This window comes from Eupeodes corollae, chromosome 3 (genome assembly GCF_945859685.1).
Source record: "Eupeodes corollae chromosome 3, idEupCoro1.1, whole genome shotgun sequence".
Classification (NCBI taxonomy): Eukaryota; Metazoa; Arthropoda; class Insecta; order Diptera; family Syrphidae; genus Eupeodes; species Eupeodes corollae.
The window spans coordinates 136884429-136905406 of record NC_079149.1 but is presented as its reverse complement, the minus strand read 5'-3'; the positions used below and the strand labels follow the sequence as shown (position 1 = coordinate 136905406).

At 35.5% G+C, this 20978-nt stretch overlaps 2 protein-coding genes across 2 annotated transcripts; both read left to right on the top strand.

The window, feature by feature from the left end:
* Positions 1-4499: 4499 nt before the first annotated feature.
* Positions 4500-8475, top strand: LOC129950838 (uncharacterized). Its single transcript, XM_056062756.1, has 2 exons — positions 4500-5264; positions 5386-8475. The coding sequence occupies exons 1-2, from the start codon at positions 4500-4502 to the stop codon at positions 8473-8475; spliced, it is 3855 nt and encodes a 1284-aa protein (XP_055918731.1).
* A 193-nt stretch (positions 8476-8668) lies between these two features.
* LOC129950836 (uncharacterized) lies at positions 8669-9874 on the top strand. Its single transcript, XM_056062755.1, has one exon. The coding sequence runs from the start codon at positions 8669-8671 to the stop codon at positions 9872-9874; it is 1206 nt and encodes a 401-aa protein (XP_055918730.1).
* The last annotated feature ends 11104 nt before the right edge of the window (positions 9875-20978 follow it).

Genomic DNA, 20978 nt, shown 5'->3' with positions numbered 1-20978 from the left:
TTTTATGCGCGCAGTATGCAGTATGCAGATTGCAGATGCAGTGGAATAGCTTTTCACTGCAGATGTTGATTTGATTTAATGATTTGTGATGAAAGTATCTTTAACTCTCGTAGGGGGGAAAGAAGGGAAGCAGAATACTTATACTCATGTGGTGTGGAAGTTTATAAGTTTATTCAGAGATTCATTTTTCGGATTCGGATTTGAATTCGGATTGGAATCATCATCATCATCATCTATGATGATTTCGGTTGACAGTTAGCAGAACATTGATCGCTTTGAATAATTTTGAATTGCAAATTGATGTGTGAATTGGATGTTGTTTAGACTTTAAAGGTTTTGAACACAGCGTTTTTTATTTTTATTTTTCTATTCTTTTCTTTAATTTGGTATAATTTATGGGCAATTTTTATTTTGGTCTATCGTATAATTCTTGAGATGTGTTTGGAACTTGTCATTGTCTTCTTATGGTAACTTTTAAGTGTAAGTGGCTAAAAAATTTGGCCATAAATTGTTAAAAACAGTTTTGTTGTTGTTGTTGTTTTTTTTTTGTTGGGAAATTCCATTTTATCCAAATGGAATGTAAAGGAGATAAAAAAGTTTACTGAAAGTATAGAATTACATATAAAAGGAATGGTTATTTTGGCCACCGATAAGAGAAGACCTTCCCTGGTTCCTGCCCTGCCATACGCGTATATAATCAAGCACCTGTGCGTTTCTTTGTCTCCCAGAAAAGAGACATAAATAAGCAAGTTAATTGTCAAACCTTTCATTACTGATGGTGAGAGGTTGGTTTTTTGTTTTCGTTTTTGTTTTTATAGAGACATTCAATATTGACGTGATATCGCTTGCAGATGCCATAATTTGTGTACTTATCATAAAGTATTAAATGAATGATAAATATTAAAATGGATACAAATTATAAAATGTATATGTTTGGTTATACCTTCAGATATCGCATAGTCAATTTACTTCTGTTTTTATTTTTGGGAAATTTGCTGTGAGACTTGTGAAATGAAAATGAATCAATTTGAATTAATTAATATATTTTCTTATATTTTCAACTGTTGACAGCTTCTTTCACTAATTTTTAGAGATTTAGTAACAGATAGTACAGTAAATGGTGTTTATAAATCAGTGCGAGGAACTTTAGACTTTCTCAAGAAGCTTCTTGTGTAAAAAACTAATAACTTGCAAGAAATCGTTTTAGATTACTTTTTTAGATAACACACAAAAATTAGCTTAACTAAGAGATGCTTATCATCGAAAAATGTATGCAACTTTGTATCGAACTTGGAGAAATAATTTGTATTTTTAACAGCACTTCCGAAATGTGGTAAAATAGTTAACTTATGGGATTTCACAATTCACTTAAGGGAAGAATGCAGCTGGTTTACTTATTGGGCTCGTAAAATTATTCATAGAATACGTTTCAATGATGTTAACAAATAAAAATGCAAAAGTTTTTAAGTGATGTACAGTGAAATGTCTAGAACCTAATGCACTGATAATTTCCCAATCGGGCTCTTCGGTAAATACTTCTTAGAAAATTTTACAAACATTTTGTTAAAACAAGTTTTGAAGTCAATATCTACTCTTAAGATACTTGTGTGGAAGGAAGGTTTGTATAGTTTTTGAAAAAAAGTAATCTCTGTTAGAGTTTTCTAAAAAGTAAACTAAAAGCTTTCAACAGTCAATATATTCTAAATATACGATAAAATAAGTTTAATTAAAAAAACCTTTTTTTGTTTTCGAAGCACTTAAGTCGAAAACCAATTTAATTAGTATTTCTTCAAGCTTTTATTTTTTAAAAATACAAATTGGATTTTTCTAAGAAATGTATGGTATTTCATTGAAATTTTACATTAAATTACATTACACACTACTCAGCATATCAATGTACAGAGTTTAGAACACAGCACCTTGAGCGACTAGACTATGTAAGGTGATAACAGCCCAAGGCATTAATACAAGACAGAAGGACATAAGAAAAAGAAGAACAGACAGAAAGAACACATAACAACAGAACGCGGTAGGTTTCGAGACGGTCCCCATCTGTTTACTAACCACGCTCACTGATGCTTGATTTCGGTGATTGATGGAAACCGAAGCTTTATTTTAATGAAATAATTTTGAAGTCATTAAAAAATGTGTATAAAGCCAATATCTTTAATAAATGTAAAGATATTCAAGCCCAAAATTAATTTTTACCAACTTTTAGTTGGTGGACACACGCTCACACATACAGCTCTCTAAAAACCTTTTATTTATATTCTAGGGTTCTTAAAACGGACACACATTTCAAAATTTCAAGTTTATTTTCGACGAATGAAACCAATTACAAAAACTTCATATGGGAAGTTCAAGATAAACACGGGGTCTAATTCAAATTGACGTTTAAGGTAAGAGTTCATTTTTAAGCAACAGGAATAAGTTTCGGAGACAAAACCGAGCCCTGTGGCACACCAAAATATATCGGATAAACCACAATATTAACCTTAATGGTCAAATTGTGTTATTCATATAAGAACTAATGCACACACATTATATATGTTTGCACAGTAAAAAAAATAAAATATCAGAAACTTTTATGACATATTAAAATAAGAGTATCAATAATACTTACTCTCCTAAGAACAAGGTTTAGCAACTATTTCCTCACAACATTTCAAATGCAAAAAAGACTCTTTTAAGCTGATTAAAGTTGCACCTCTCGACACGATCGAATGATTTTGCAAAATACTCGTACCACCTATAACAATACCCATCTGGTCGGGCAGAGTGGAAACATCAAAGAATTGTAAACAAAATTCCCACACGAGTTTAGCGCGAGATGCCCTGGAGCCGATACTTAAAAATTGTTGCTTCAAAGTTCAGCCCAAATGACATAAAAAAAAATATTGAAGTTCCGCCCCTGCATAAAAACCTTTTTCGAAACTTTCAAGGAATTTTAAGAACAAAAAAACAACCGAAACGAAGAATAAATAAAAACGATTTAAACATTTTACTTTTATAATATCATCTCCCACAATTAGCAAATCAAAATGTTTTCAGCTTCTATAAACATTTTGAAAGGAATTGAGAAAATATACATTTGCAACTTAATATACTGCCTATATGGCAAATGATATGTAGCAAGCGTATTAAATGACCAAATGCCATGATCATGTCATATTTATCAAAAAATGAGCCACCATCAATTAAAAATTATTTTCCAACAAAATGGCATTTTAATTTGAAAATAAATTTTATAGTCACCGTTTTGCTTGTCGAAGAGAAATAACTTCCATTCTGTGGCACATCAATTTGCCAATTTACCAAACACAGAATTATTCTGTGCTGTGCAGATGCGCGATGCGCAAAGTTCGCAACTTCAAGATCCAAGCGTGGAATGGTCAAACGCGTAAACCACTAGTCTTTTAGTCCATTTAGCCTTTCAGATAGTCAGTCAGTCATTTAGTGAGTTGGTGGATCACGGTCTTGAGAGGGAAGTGAGTGACGCTGATGGTGACGGTGACTGTGACGGTGGCGGCGGTGGTGGCGGTGTATATGGTGAGAGAAAACGAGAAAAACAACAAACAGAGCTTCGGTAATTTAGTCCTGATTTTAATGAATTCCCAGTTTCCCACTGCTTATGATGCTGCTGGTGCATCATCCCAATTACCATTGATTGCTGTGCTTAACTCAAATTCCTATAAACGCGTATGCTGCACAAACCTTCCTACATAATATGTTTTTGAGAATTTTTATAAGAGACTTTATACCAATTTGGGGAATTTATTTTTGTTTTTGGTTTTCGGTTTTTGAATGTGGAACTTGTCACTTTTAGAAAAATTGTATTACCAACTAAACGAAGGTCGAGAAAAAAAGGAAGGGAATTATGTTTAATATAAATCATACATGTAATTGCCTTGGAACAGCTTTTTGTGCTAAAGACGTTTGAGACCAACAAACTACAAGTTGCAATCTCTCATTAAAAACGTATACTCAATGAGTTGAATAATAACGATTAAATTTAGACAGCCGACCGTCTTCACTTATCTTGAGTTTTGCTCCTAATAAAAGGTACTTTCAGGAAAGATTGGTGTCATCAAGCCAACGCTTTTTTAACATCAACTTACTTTTTACTGTATTTCAAAAACACTTTGCCTAATTTTTTTCAATCATTTTCCCTTGCTTAAATTTCATTGTTTTTTCTAAATTTTTTGATACAATATTTTCATTTGTTCATCAACTGTTGTCAACAATCAAATAATATTTTAATTCCTGTTTGTTTCGCCCTTTATAAAATACCAATTTGTAAGTTTTATTTATGTACGAATTTTACTTTTATTAATTTAAGTATTTATTCTGTTTAGAAAATAAAATTGGACAATTCCAAGAATATTTCTTGTTTTGCGTTTTGAATTTGGAAGATTTAATCTTGGCCCGATATTTATTGTTTGGAAATCCAATCGGCGAAGAAACATCATTTTATTTTAAATTGAAAACAAATTGCAACAATGCCGATATCGAAGAAATGTTGCAGTTCTCCAACTTGTCAAAAATTAGATGATGATTTTATGGTAAGTTGTGATAAATGTTTTCGATGGTGGCACTATTCTTGCCATGGTTTTGATCCTGATCGCTATGACACTAATACCCCTTGGTACTGTGGGGAAAGTGATTGTGTTGCTAAAAAAGCCACATCAGGAAATCCCGAACAAGAAGAAGAACAAAGCCCTCATTTGTCAGATTCTTTGAAACAGTTGGACATGTTTATGGAAGCTGCCATTGTTGCTCAATCTGCAGCTTCTCGAAAAGACAAAGAAATTGAAGCTTTGCGTATAGAACTTGAAGAAATGAAGGTGAAACTTTCTGCATATGTACCACCACCATGTGTATCTCCAGCTAATGTTCAAAAGGACAATGATAGGTTGGAAATCTTAAAAAAGATTCAGCAAAATCATCAGGCCTTGTTAAACGATGTTAATAAAGTTCCTATTTTCAAAGTTCCACAATCCACACCGCTATTTTCTCCTCCTAATCCTGTCATAGAGAATTTCTCTTTTCCTTCAACTTCCATTCAAGGTCAGGAAATGGCTACGCTGCTCACTATCCTGAATCGGAATAATGTTCAAGAGCTTCCGACATTTTCTGGCGAAAATAGGCGTGAATGGCCTTATTTTGAAGAGGTGTTCAAGTCTACGACTATTGAAGGAAAATTCAGCGACAAAGAAAACGTTTCTCGACTGCGAAAGGCCTTAAAAGGAGAAGCGTACCAATTGGTATGTGATCGTTTAAAGTATTCATCGGACGCCGACGCAATTATGATCTCTTCGTGCCATTTTTGGACGATGTGATGTCCTGGTTCACGATCTAAACACGGATTTATTGAATCTTCCCAAGTTAGCTTCGAAGAGTGATCCGAAAATTCGTCTGTGGGCAGTGAAGGTGAATGGTTACGTCGCGGATGTCAGGTCCATGAATAGAGAAGAAGACCTCACCAATGGGTACGTGATGACCAATTTAGCCTGTAAGCTAGGTGCAGGTTTATACCAAGAGTGGCAAAAGAAGAAAGCTGGTTTCTTCAATGCAAATTTCGTTCAATTTGCCGAATTTTTAAATGAAAAGGTTATCGATTTGCCACCTGATTTAATGAAGCCAATAACTAGTGCAAATTTTGAAACCAAGAAAAACCAAGGTTCAGCGAAATCTTCAAAACAAGTTTTAACTCATCAAGCACAATCTTCAGTTTCTGCCGTTCAAATCTTGTGTAAGAAATGTACAAAAAAACAACATCCACTCCACGAATGTGTCAGTTTTAAGGACTCATCAGAATCGGAGAGACTCGCCTTTGTTAAAGAGAATTTTATTTGTTTTACTTGTTTGGATTCTACAAAGCACAATTGGAGGGTTTGCGCCAAGAAGAGAACTTGTGGTTTAAATGGTTGCTCTGGTCGTCATCACCCTTTATTGCATCAATCCAAAGAAATCAATTCTCTCAATACATCTGCTGCGGCGTTTTGTCCACAGCCACACATTCATTCATCTCATGCTCGCTCGAATACTTCAGTACTGTTCAAGATTGCACCAATTCGACTTCATGGTAGAGACAACCGTTTTGTGGATACCTTCGCTTTTCTCGATGATGGTTCATCCTTAACGATGCTTGAAAAGGATCTCTTTGATGATTTGCATCTTGACGGTGTTTCAGAAGACCTAACTCTCCAATGGACGAAAGGTGTAACACGTAAGGAAAAATCTTTGAGAACAAGCTTAGAAGTATCTGATGTCAAAAATCCGAAACGCCATATTTTGAAGAATGTGTTCACTGTCAAAGATTTGGACTTGCCATGCCAATCGATAGATGTTAATTATCTTAAAAGCAAGTATCCTCATCTACGTGGACTTCCTTTGGGGGATTTAGTTGATGCCAAGCCTAAGATTTTGATTGGCCTCGATCAAGCAAAGTTCCTTTTGGGTCAACGTCAACGTCACGGAAACGACCAAGAACCCTGTGCGCTGAAAACGCGGCTCGGATGGATCGTTTTTGGCAGTGGTTATGTCTCGCATCCACACGTTTCTTGTGTTCACAATGTTCCTCGACCAAAAATGAAATTCTATTTTCACGATGCAATCAAACCTGAAGAGAGCTTACACGATCTAGTGAAACAGCATTTTTCAACGGAAGAGTTCGGAGTGAAGCCACCAAAGGGAGATTTTGTGAGTCGTGAAGAAAAAAGAGCTATAGACATAATGGAATCTTCCATCAAGCTAGTGGATGGTCAGTATGAAATCGGCCTCTTATGGAAGTCTGACAATGTAAAATTACCAGATAGTTATCCGATGGCTTTCAGAAGACTTGTCAGTTTCGAAAAGTCCTTGAAAAGGAAACCACACTTACTAGAATGGCAAAACAATCACATGCGAACATTGTTAGAAAAGGGTTACGCCAGAATCGCTTCGGAGCAAGAGTTATCAATAAAGTGGCCTCGAGTTTGGTACACACCCACTTTTATTGTAGAAAATCCCAATAAACTCCCAATAAAACCAAGATGTGTATGTGACGTGGCTGCTAAGGTTGATGGGGTTTCACTCAACACTTTTCTCCTAAAAGGACCTGACAACCTTGTGCCTCTCCATGCTGGTCTATTTAAATTCCGTGAGCGTAAAGTTGCTGTTAATGCTGATGTCAAAGAAATGTTCCACCAAATTAAGATTAAAAAGGAAGACCAGCAATGTCAAAGAATACTTTGGAGAGATGGTGACATTTCAAGAAAGCCATTGGTTTACATAATGCAAGTTATGATGTTCGGCCCTCGATGTTCACCCACATGTGCACAGTTCGTCAAAAACCATCATGCTAACCTTTTTAAAGAAGAATGTCCGGAAGCTGTGGATGGTTTGACAAAAAGAACATATGTTGATGATTATTTTGACAGCCACAACACAGTTGAAGAAGCAGTCTCAGTGACCAGAGATGCCATACGAATTTGCAAATCCATGCATTTTGATCTAGTTTCTATACAATCTAATAGCTTTGAACTTCTCTCTCAGATGCCAGAAACTCAAGTCAAAACTAAATTAGTCAGCATCGATCCAAACGAATGCGAGGGTTATATCGCAAAGGTCTTAGGAATGTTTTGGCAACCTTCTTCCGATTGTTTTCTTTACAGACTTGCCGAAGATGACGATTTAAAGGAGATGGTCTTATCATCCAATGCCATCACAAAAAGGCGTATTCTTCGTGCGATTATGCGAGTGTTCGATCCGTTGGGCCTTATTTCAATCTACATCATTAGAGGTAGAATCATTCTTCAAGAGGTTTGGCGAGAGGGTTTTGACTGGGACGAGCCAATCTCATCCGAATTGCAAACCAAATGGTTAATTTTTATCAATGAGCTGAAGAACATTGAAAGACTCCGAATTCCACGTCGATACATCTCTTTGAATCCTGACGATTGCAAGGTAAGCCTTATTACTTTTGTCGATGTATCAGAAAAGGCTTTTGCTGCTGTAGCCTATTTTCGCTTTGAATGTAATGAAAAGGTAGAAGTATCGCAAGTTATGGCTAAGGCTAAAGTTGCACCTGTAAAGCAATTGACTATTCCAAGGTTAGAGTTACAAGCTGCTGTCCTTGGAGTCCGTTTGGTATCTACAATAAAGCAATCGCATACGATAAAAATTGATGAAGAGTTGTTTTTATCAGATTCGACTACAGTTCTCTCTTGGATACATTCAACAACATTCAAATTTCCTACCTTTGTTGCATCTCGTGTAGGAGAGATCCTTGATTCTTCATCTCCACGACAGTGGTATCATGTCCGTTCAAATGACAATGTTGCTGATGATGGAACAAAATGGTTTGATGAATCCATGGGAGATCAACTTACAAGGTGGTTTGTTGGTCCAGATTTTCTTAAGAAAGAATTTTCGGAATGGCCTATTAAACCTTACACTCAACAAGAACAAGAACAGATTCAAAGATGTCATTAAGAAAATTCCGTTCGAAAAACAAGTCTTCATACCGCCAACTGAATACACCCGTGCTGAAAATTGGCTTTTTCGAAAAATACAATGTGAAGCCTTTCCCGAAGACTTATTATCTCTTCAAAAGAATGGAAGGGTATTTTCAAGAAGCTCCATCCTTAGTTTGTCACCGTTTTTAGACGAAGTAGGAACAATTCAAATGCGTTCGCGAGCCCAAAAAGCCAATTGTTCGTATGCTTCAAGAAATCCAGCCATTCTTCCGAATAATCATCCATTGGTAGATGTACTCATACAACATCATCACGACCTTAATTTTCACATGGGAACAGCAACAACTATATCAGACATCCGAGATCGTGCATGGATTATATTCATTCGAAAAGCAATCGATAGGGTGAGATCTAAGTGCTTTGAATGCAAGCGGCTCAAAGCCAAACCTGTCATGCCACTTATGGGACAATTACCAGAAGCTCGTTTGGCGTTTGACTCAAGACCTTTTACTCACGTTGGAGTCGATTGTTTTGGCCCCTTATTGGTTAAGTTCGGGCGTGGCACAGTGAAAAGATACGGTATGATTTTTACGTGTCTTACTTACAGAGCTGTGCAAATTGAGCTTCTTAACGATCTCAGTTTAGACCAATGTATAATGGCTGTCCGTCGTTTTGTCATCAACCGAGTGGTAACTCGATTTTTGTACAGTGACAATGGTCTTAATTTCGTTGGGGCTAAGAACATGATGGACAAGGATGTCAAAGAGATGCAGTATAAACTAGGCGAATATTCTGCGAACTATGAAAACGTTCTTTGGCGTTTTATCCCAGCTTATTCTCCGTGGATGGGAGGTTCATGGGAGCGGCTAATTCAATCAATTAAGAAGAGTGTCAATTATATTTTAAAATCTACAATACCACGTGAAGATGTTTTAAGAAATGCACTTATGGAAGCCCAATCCCAGATAAATCGACGCCCCTTAACTCATTTGCCTGTAGACCCTGAAGATCCGAAACTATTAACCCCAAATATGATGCTTTTCGGTGAAGAAGATAAAGATGTGACCGCCCCTGGTGTTTTCACTGAAAATGATGTTTGTAGCAGACTTTATAGCAGAAGAGCTCACCATTTGACGTCATCACTTGTCAAGCGTTGGTACAAAGAATATCTACCTGACATTATAAGAAGAAAGAAGTGGTACAAAAATACTAAAGATGTAGAAGTAGATGACCTAGTCATTTTGGTTGAACCAGATGAATCTCGATCACTTTGGAAACTAGGTCGTGTAATGAAAGTTTACCCAGGTCCAGATACTATTGTACGAGTTGTAGATGTCAAACTATCGAATGGTTCAATTAAATCAAAGAGATCCGTAGGAAGGCTTGCTGTTTTGGACTTAAAGTCTTCAACGTAGATTTCAGACGGCCCCCGGAATGTCATCAAGCCAACGCTTTTTTAACATCAACTTACTTTTTACTGTATTTCAAAAACACTTTGCTTAATTTTTTTCAATCATTTTCCCTTGATTGATTTTTTGATACAATATTTTCATTTGTTCATCAACTGTTGTCAACAATCAAATAATATTTTAATTCCTGTTTGTTTCGCCCTTTATAAAATACCAATTTGTAAGTTTTATTTATGTACGAATTTTACTTTTATTAATTTAAGTATTTATTCTGTTTAGAAAATAAAATTGGACAATTCCAAGAATATTTCTTGTTTTGCGTTTTGAATTTGGAAGATTTAATCTTGGCCCGATATTTATTGTTTGGAAATCCAATCGGCGAAGAAACAATTGGCTTTTTATGATGATTTGTTCCGTCTCTTCAAAAATGTTTAAAAAATTGAAAATGCAAAATTGAGGGTATTGCTCCAGCAGGATATATGCCAAACACAAGTAGAACTTTTACTTAAAACTAGGAGTTAACCACTTAACCGTATGTAAGCGATTGGGTCGGGAATGATTGAAGAACAAGAACATTAGGTTCCTTACATAAATGGAGGCGGGGAGATATTGAGATTAATTTTTTTACTTTGTGATCAAAGAGGTATTCATTACTAGCGTCGTCCACTCGTTCGAATATTGTTGTTGCAAAATTAATGTTGTGTATTTTGGTGGGACTAATGCTGTTACGAGTTGTGGGAACCGAGTAAAACAATCACTTAAAAACGACGTCAACTTCAATTGATGCAGAAAATACAACATAAATTTATTGGAATCTATTTTTTTCAAGCCCTCTAACACTTCAATTTGTAATAAGTTGATGTAAAATAATAAAAATAAAGTAAATAAATTAGTTGGAGCAACAGTCCATTGAGACTTACAACTCTCAACCATTTCTGTGTAAAGTAAAGTTGTTAGGGATGAAGGGGACCTACAGTTTTAAGACGAATCCAACGGCTAATTTGAGAAAGCACTTTTCATGACAAGAATTACTCTTGTAGGATTTGACAATTCCTTGCAAGAGGCAGTACCTGTGAAAACTTTTTTTTAATAAGGAAGCACAGACAGAGATTGAACCCAAGACCTCTAGCGCGACAGCCCTACAAACTAACCACCACCCCCGGGTACTATAATGGGTCATAATACTATATTTAAGTTTATGTAAAAATTCTTAGAAGAAATCTGAATGAACAAAATTAAGTTTGTTCAAAAGCGCTCTTGAAAAAAATTATCAACACAATTTTTGTTTTTCAGAATACTTACAGCATATTTTGAAATACAATATTTTTTTAAAATAAGGTACCATAACATTTTTTCATTTAATCTTCCTTGCCAAAAAAAAAATTTTAAGACAAGGGTACAAGTGTTAAGTAAAAGTGTTAATATTCTTGGAATAATCGTGAATTTGTTTGTGGTGTCTCTAAAGAGTTGTTAGCTGTTTTAAGTGATTGTCTTAATGAACATCATGTTTTGACTTTGTGTCTATCTTTTAGAGAATGTTTTTGTAAATGTGTGATATATCAGTTCCTATTTTATATCTTTTGCCTTTTTTATTGAAGCCTGATGGAGTATTTTGTATGGTTTTCAAAAAACTGAGCGCTGCTTTTTGTGGCCTACAAATAATTAATAATAATAAACGAAAGAGTATTTGATGATGCGAAATTCAGAAATAAGGTATTAGGATTACAGTATTCCATGATTTTACAGTTTTTGAAATACAGAATTTGAGACATCTAACCCTGTAGACTTATATTAATTGCAAAGGACTCGTTTTTCAATTTTCAGACTGATACAAAATTTCTTAACTCCAATCAAAATTCTGTAATGTCATATAAAAATAGAGTAAATAATTTGCACAAAACTACAGTTTTGAAATCAATTATATCAAATACGTACATATGTTGAAAAATTTGGGGGGTTGGGGTATTAGGAATATTGGGCATTTATCCCCAAGAATTACAAGAGGAAACATAATTCTTCCAAACAAAAAAGCTGACATGCAAACCTTTTATTTTCTTTATTTTCTGATTAAACGATTAAAATGTATTTAAAATCTTCTTGCAGATGTAAATTGAAAATTCTATTTCCTCTCACCTCCTCTTTGTCTCCTGGGCTCCTTCACATCACTGTGTGTGTGTATTTCCTATTGATTTCGATAAATGAAGAACAAACTATAGAATTCCAACAACGCACTTTGTTTTCGATAAAATATACATTTTCTCTAACCAATCTAACACACGCATTATTACTTTGTTTTGATTTCGATTAAAAAATGTTCCAAAACGATTTGTATGGTTTTCTATTGTTTGGCACCCAAACAATATAAACGTTTTTCGTTGTTGCCATATCATTGAATTGAATAATGCGGTCCCTGATTCAGGTTTTTGAATAAATCCAAGAAGACGAACTTTTAATTCAATGCTATTTTGAGACTGACTCTTCTTTCACTGTGATAAATCACAAAAGAAAGAATAAAAGATTGTTCTTGTGAAGAAAAATAAAATGATAATCAACTCATGATGTGTGATACCAAGATCAGAAATGGAAGAAAAAGAAGAGGTGACGAACAAACGGCACTTGGAAACTTCCAAGAAAAAAGGGAGAAGACGCCCAACAATCAACAGTCAAGACACCACAAGACCACCATTCAACAACTTATTTAGTTGTTTAAGTCCAGGGAGATAGAGAAAGAGTGAAAGACAAGGTGGCCATTCATCGAGAAGATGGTCAAGGTGGGCAGAGATGCATTCTATCAATCTGCCAATTTGACGCTTCACTTAGTGCCAAACTGCTCCTGCTGCTGATATGAGATTTGAGCATTGCCCTTTTTGCCGGGATTGACGGTTTTGTTATCGTATTTCGTTTTTATTCTTTCGTTTTTAATTTTTCTGCGAGAAGACAACCCTAAACGAAAAGGAGCGGCATAGGAACTTTGACCATTTAAAATTGACATCAATTACAATGGATCACAAGGCGATTTCCTTTTGCACTGTGAAAGGCAGGCGCGGCACTCTTCAAAGTGTGTCCGATTCGCGAGCCACCCTCCGCGCGTCGCATTCCCATCTCATCCCGCTGTTCTATCACCATACATAACCTGGGCTTTGTAAAACACTTACGGACGAAACTTATTCATCCTTTGGCTATTCGGCATCGGCTATCCTTTCCGCGTCCGCGTCAGCGTCTGTCCAAACTGAACAGTCGAGTCGATGTCGTAGTTCATGTTGTGGCAGGCGGCCACTTCGATGCAAATTTTATGTTTCCCATTTAAGTTATTCAATTATTTAAGTTTTCAGCCATCTTGGAAACTTGGAATTGAAACCGTCGTCATCGTCGCTCGCTTAGTCGCTTGAGACGTCGTCGTTTTTGCTAAATGTCTTAGCCGCTATAGTAAACATTTGCCCAAACGACTTCTAATCCAAATGTGTGATGGGTCCTTGGCTTGGGTGCAATTCGATGGTTGACTGTGGCTGTGGTGACTGCGGATGGCTAGCTATGGGGCTGTCGCTGACCGAGTGAACATCTTAAATGGCGAATTAGTGCACAAGATGCGTGCACAGAGTAAGTGCGTGGGCAGAAATTACATGATCACGACCGCTAAAATTGAAGCCTCTTTTTTGATTTTTTTTTTCGCAACATGTGAAGGCGCATTATGTACGTTAACGTTAACGTTATGCCAACGACGACGACGGACGACCAACGACGACGAAGATGAGGCTGACTACGATTACGATTACGACGACGACAACATTGATGGTGAAGAATTTTGAAGTTCGATGATCATGGCTTTTGCCTGCTGAAGCTGATGTACCTGGAGCTCGATCGTCACCACCATCATCCTCTATTGCGCTCAGCATTGTCTTGTAAATGGGCTTGAGATTGCATCGACCATGGATATGGATATGTTGTTTTGTCTTAACTTTAACTTCAACTTCAAGTCGTTGTTGTCGATGATGACGATGACGATGACGACGAAGGAGACGACCGACACAACGACTACGACGAGCGACGACGCAAACATCCCATTATTAGATATGGTATCTCGATGCGATGCTGCATCAGGATGATCCCATGCGAATTTATCAATGAAATCGCACCACTCACTGATGGGCTTGCCATTGTGTCGTCTTTCGGTTCGGTTCGGTTAGGTTAGGTTTGGCTTGGAGGAGGGTGATGGAGGCCTCTTTCCTTTCAGGGAGTGTCTCCAAGGGTATATTTCAATCGCCCGCAGGCACAAATGTATTTCGAATTGTTTTTGCCATGTCGCAGGGTTACATTTTAATTATATTTAAACGCAAACAAAATTAAATAAAAACGTTATTATGTTTGCAATAAACCTTAAGAGTGGGTACACTGGAAAAAGGGGAAAATAAAAATCACAAATATCCTTAAATTTACAATAATTTATCATTATTGTTTTTCTACTTGTTCCTTTGTACTTAAAAATGAGATTTGAAGGTCTTAACTAGAAATTGGTTAAACATTAAATAAGACTCATACTTTTCAGGGCTTTTCTTGTGAAGAACATAAGTGACAAACTAAGAATCAAAAGGGTCGTTAGAACCATTACGTTTTTTAAAAGACAATTCGAATTTTTTGAAACAAAAAAGCTGATATGCAAACCTTATTTTCCTCTTGAAACAGAATTTATCAATTTGAATTCTATTCAATTTAGGTTGTGAGTTTTCCATCAGTGTAGATACAAGTTGTATATTTGTAAACACTTTGAATGTCGGAACGTTGGAGGTTCCGCTTGAGATCAATTGATCTTCACCGGAGAACAAACAATCCACATGCTTAGAGACAATCGGAATACCTTCCCAAATTGTGCGGTCATATCTACACACATTTATATTTGGTACCTTCCGATATATATATAGTACCCGCGCGATGATGAGCAAACTTTGCACAAGATAAGAAAACCAACTCTCTAATAGGTGCGGCTGATCATTTGATCCTTGATCCTTTCGCTTATGAGCTATAGACTTCGCACGTGTTTGTTAAAATTAAAATCTAGTGGTTTCCGATGTTTGCTGAGCCTCTGGTGTGTGTATCTATGGAAGGGAAACCAAATCACAAAACAAACCAAACTTACTATTTTTATATTTCTTATGCCAAACCAAACAAATAAAACAACAACAAAAGAACAGCAACAAAAAAAAAGCAAGGAGGGAAAAGAAAACATAGTCCTTTGCAAGTATGTCAGTTGGGATCAACTGATCAATAATTTTCCTTTGCATAATGGGCGAGCGCGCATAAAATTTATATCGCCGGATATGCCGCGACAGCAGCAGCCATAGCATCAGTAAGATGCTCTTCTTTGACTCCTTACCGTGACGGTCGTTTGAACGGTGGTGGTGGTGGTGGCTAGTGGCTCTTATAGTGCATGCACTTATTTATTGATATTTTCGACAGCAAAAAGAGCATACTGCAGTGCGCTCGCGCACCCCGGAAAGATAACTCAGACCAAGAGCCATTGCAAAAAAGATATATTGATTCTAAAATGAACATCGACTGTAATCACGTCCAGCATTAGGCTTTATTTTTTTCGCTTTCGCCGCGATCTCACACACAGTGCTGCATCATGACGCTCTCCATGACGATGACGACAGGCAGCCATCCTGATCCCCACAGTACAGTACCTTACCTACTTCATATATCGCAAATAAGCACAGCCACATCCACATCCAGATTCAGATTCAGATTCGGAATCTGGATCCACCTACCTACTGATGACTGCGTTCACTGCAAGGGGTTGACTTATGGTTAGCTAAGTTAGCTCCGTAAATAGCCCCCTATAGAGTTGTTTGTAAGTACTCTCGAAATCGCTGTCCCACCATATAAAGTCCATCAGTAGACCTACCAGCCGTCCTTTTTTCAAGAGATATTACAATTGGAGGGAAAACAAAATATTGGCTACATTTTTGGGAATCATCTTAAATATTATGTTAGTAAGCCTCTTTATCTAAATCAGACCAATGTTCTGTCGAAATGACAGAAAATATAAAATGTTTATTAAGAAACGTAATGGAGTCGTTTCAGGACATGGTTGAACATAAAATTAAAATATTGACTTGAACCTACTTATTTGCTATTTTTCCCTTGATAAGACGTCAAAATAAGTTTCATAAACAGACACTAAATCTTATCGATTGTTAAGGCTAAGCACAGACGATCGTCAGATCTATTTATGTTGCCAAAAATGACAGTTATAGAAATCATACTAAATGCCTTAGCATCATTTTAACTTACAATTTAGTTTGACAATATTTGGTGGTACGTTTTTGATAGCCTTTGTCAGATGACGTTTGAAAATGTCAGCGGCTGTTGTTTAAGACATCTCAAAATCAGCAAGTTTTTTTAAATAATATTTATAAGACTTTGTGATAAAATCTGATAACGGTGTGAAATGACAATTTATCATTGCAAAGTGTTTCTTTCTGTTATCAGCTCATTGGCAGCTATTGTGGGACTGACAGATCCGTCAAAACTCTAAATCTCACAATTGTCTGTTTATCTATTTTATATAGCGCTTAGTGCTTGTATTAGGCCAAGCCTTAGATTGAAAAAAAAAGGTCTTAGAAAATAAGCTTATGTTTTAAAACCAACTTCAAAACTTATTAATATTTGGGTTTTGTGTAAGCTCTAACTTGGATATCTGGTCACCACAACCACAAGTAGGGAGCAAAGATGAAATGCAATCGATGAGCAGTAAGCGCATTGAACGCGATCGCTGAATCAAGCATCATCGGTGGTGAGCGATCTTTTTATAAGTACACAACGAGTCTCTCTAGTTTTGTCGTCGAGTCCTTTAATTTATGCATTTCACTCTCATTGCAGTCGGAATAATTTCCATGACAGGGCTTAATTCTTATTTATCATCACAGGATCTGATCTGTGACCACCACTGCGCTGCTCGCGCGTGTGCCCTGCACTCTGCTCTGCACAATATTTGTTAAAAGCCGCCATACCGCAACTCTGCAACCGCTAAACATTTTCCTACTTCAAATATTGGCCATTGTGCAAACAGTTTGAGGAAAGGAAAAAATTTGAATTCTTGGAATTAATTTACTGAACCTATTTAAGCAATTAAAGCAATTCGGTTTTGATCTCATTAGCACCGGGCGCAAAGATCGAAGAAGCAACATAAATTCTTAAAAGTTGTTACTTTTCTCCGCTCTTTCAGAGTCTTAATTCAATAAACTGCAGGTAATCCTTGCTATGTAGGTTCTCTTAGACACCAAACTGCTGATAAGAATCAGACTTCAGACTTTTCGTCCTTTTCGTCGGTCGTCGTCTTCGTCGTCGAGCTGACTCAAATTAGAGCCATCCCGCCCGCACAGTGTTTATCTCGGACCGCAATAAATCCCTCGGCGGTAATGGGATAATTTTGGTGTTAGTGCTGTCAAATATTTGATTCGATTATTTTCGATGGCAATTCACCACCACAACAATAGAAACATCCTTTTTTTTTCTTTCTTTCCTTCTCCCTGCTAATGATGACCCATCCGTCCGTGAGTTTGAATGAGGATATATATTCTCGGATAATGGAACAAACAATCCGAAGTGAGCCACTTATCAGGAGTAAATATGGATGAAGACGAACGAAGAGAAGAATTTTGTGGGTCTTACTTTCCTTCCATTTCTACTCGATGATGATGGTGTTTTCATTTTCCAAAGATATAACTATATATAAATGTCACGTTTGAGTACCTTTTGGTGTGTAATCCATCGAAAGATGTTTTCGACCAGATTACGCGGAATTTATCGGATAGATCAAGTGTCTTTTAAATTTTTTGAAATACTTATCTGGCATTTTGGTGTAAAAGTCGATAGATGAGAATCTTAATGCTATGAATGGACAATGATGGTTTTATCCTACAGTGAAACAAACGAAAATGAACTTAACACGGCTTAAGGGATTACACACTCAAGTCACAATTAGAGTCGGATGATTATACATTTTGTCTTTTGAAGGATTATATGGTTCATATTTCATGGTCAAGAACAGCGACATCATATAATCATATAAAGAGTCCATTAAAGTGCGAGAGTATATAAATTTGAATAGAAATGTATAAAATTATATTTTTCGAACGTGAATTATATTTAACCCAAGATGTTTCCCTTCAAAAATTGAAAAGAAGCGATAATAATTTGGCGTAAGTTGCGAGTTCACGAAGTTGAATGAAAAGGGAGTAGATGAAAATGGTAACATTTTTATTTTATAACGACATTTTTATACTTTGAAAACTTATCTTACTTGTGAAAAATAGCATCCACTTAATCCTTAGTTTCATTTTGAGTCGAAATAACGAATATTAACAACTTTGGCTTGCATAAGGTTTAACAATGCTACAGCTATCCAAGAGTAGTTCTTGTATAGCACTATATAGATAGAAGATATAAGCAGGCTTAGCAATTTAGCAAATGTATATGTTTTTTTAATGTTAACTATTGAAAAATTCAATTCGTTAATATAATAAATAAAACATACTTAAGTCCGATTTCTTGACTGAATTTTAAAATTATTAAATTATTATTTTTAATTCTCTTTTGTAACAATAAGTCTAAACATCTAAACAGTGACAGTTTGTTATATTGAACTCATTTATTTAAAATGTCAGAAACTCTCAGAAGTCTTATAAATTTAGTAAATTACTTAAAGTTAAGGTAGAAATGTTGTGAATTTAGCTATAGCAAAATGTTAAAAGTCTTTGAATCCACACCACCCACTACAGGAAAGCGCAGTAGAGGAAGACCCCGGATCAGGTGGCTCGCAAAAGTGAAAAGTGACCTCACCCAACTTGGAAAGAAAACTCGCTAGGGCCCGAGCTAGATGGAGAAGTTTGTTGGGGGAGGCTATAGTTCACACAGGACTGTAGCGCCACCTTAAGTAAATAAGTAACATGTTAAAATATACTAAAATCGATTATAATTCGAAAAATTATTTGCTTAACCCTAGTGACTTACTATAAAATATTTGAATATTTTACTAACTGTTATTGGAAAAAAATCCAAGCTAGAACTGACAACTTCCCATTCGTTGATATTTTTTGAAGTCGAACTCCTGTCAAACGCCTGAGTCATTGACCCTCTCACAAAATTTAGCTCATTTGAATTCAATTAGTCTTTGGATCTCTGAAGATGCGCAAACCTTCAGAATTTGACGTTTATTATAGCCCTGGTCCAGATGGTGTACCTTCTTATATTTTGAAAAAATGTGCATCCTATTTATCCTATCCTCTTCATATCCTTTTAAATGAATCGCTCAGATCTTCAGTTTTTCCTGAAATTTGGAAGAGTTCGTTCATAACACCGATACATAAAAAGGGTAGTAATAATGAAATACAAAATTATCGTCCCATTGCAAAACTGTCCATCATCCCTAAGTTATTTAAGTCCGTTATTTGTAAAGTCATATATCGTTTAATTGTGTGTCTATAATTTGTGACAGTCAACATGGTTTTGTTCAAAATAAGTCAACAGTTACTAACATCTTTCATTTCAGTTCTTTTTGTTTAGATTCGTTTGAAAAACGGAAACAAGTTGACTGTGCCTTCACAGAAAAACATTAACTTCTAAACTTCAATCCCGAATCTTTAACGATAAATTTTTTAGTTGGGTTTCGTCGTACTTATATAATAGATCATACAGCGTAGTTTTTAGGAATGAGCGATCATCATATTTTTATACCAACTCTGGCGTACCACAAGGTAGCCACTTGGGACCTTTACTGTTTATTTAGTACGTTAACGACTTACCTTCTATTACAAAACACTCATCTGTTTTATTTTACGCTGATGACATTAAAACTTTAAAACGTATTGACTCATTTGACGACTGTTTACTCCTAAAAGATGATCTAAATAGTTTTCGTGAATGGTGTTTTATAAATAAGCTTTTACTAAACATAGACAAATGTAAATCAATGTGTTTTACACGAGAACAAAATGTTTTTACTTTTAATTATTATCAATTAGACTCTTCTTATTTGACTAAACTCTCTACTTTCTTTGACCTAGGTATTATTCTTGACCCAAAATTAACTTTAACAAATCATTATGACTATATTGTTAAAAAAGCAAATAAGACATTCTGATTTATAAAACGGTTTTCACATAATTTTCGCGACCCTTATATTCTTAAACTTCTTTATATATCATTTGTAAGACAAATATTGGAATATAGCTGCATAATATGGGCTCCCTTTTATTCAGTCCATATAAACAGAAGGAGTACAAAGAAGATTCAGGCGCTTCTGCCTCCGTTTCTTCCCATGTTCCAATAGGCTCGAACTTCCACCCTACAATCATAGGCTTCCACCGCTTTCTAAACGCTGAGAGTACATTCAACTGTGCTTTATTGTAAAATTAATCAATGGGTCAGTCATATCACCATCAATTTTGGAACAATTAAACTTTATTTATAGCCGTTCAAGTATTAGAAGACAAGTTCCTTTACGTCCTATATCAAGCAGATCGAACTATGGTAAAAACAGTGTCCCCTGAACCAATTGATTTCAGTTTACAAAAAGTATTACTTTTTGGTTTATTCTGTAAGCGATGATTTTAAAAGTAAAACATTTAAAGTAAATTTTTTCAATACTTCAGTTTGCAAATTGCTAAAAGCGTTCTAAATATATCAATCTAAGAATAAATATAATATTAGTCTTAAGTTCTAAAATTATTTTTCTTAACGAATTCAATAAATAAAAATCTTAATAACAAGATTTTGTGCAAGATAAACAAAAGTCTTAAATCAATATTTTTGTTTTTTTCTAATAATTAAGCTTTGTGTTTTGTAAAAAAGTGTTTAATTTAATTTTAGAACTATGTTTTGCACATAGTAAAATAAGAGTATTAATTTTGTTCCCAAGATATTCTAGCCGAAAATTGAATTTTACATATTTTTATAACCAATTTTGAAGGCCCTTATTCCCAATGCAAAACATTTCATGTTAACAACAATTTTTTGATTAAAATCAAATAATTTTTTAAGTAAACTGTCGAGATATTCGAGTCGAAAATAAGTTTTTACCAATTTTGTGCATAACATTTTTTTAGATTTTTAA

Excerpts from the sequence above, each read along its gene's own strand:
- LOC129950838 (XM_056062756.1), top strand. The coding sequence starts at position 4,500 with ATGCCGATATCGAAGAAATGTTGCAGTTCTCCAACTTGTCAAAAATTA. Across the intron at positions 5,265-5,385 it reads AAGGAGAAGCGTACCAATTG|TTAGCTTCGAAGAGTGATCC; the intron begins GTATGTGATCGT and ends AATCTTCCCAAG.
- LOC129950836 (XM_056062755.1), top strand. The coding sequence starts at position 8,669 with ATGCGTTCGCGAGCCCAAAAAGCCAATTGTTCGTATGCTTCAAGAAAT.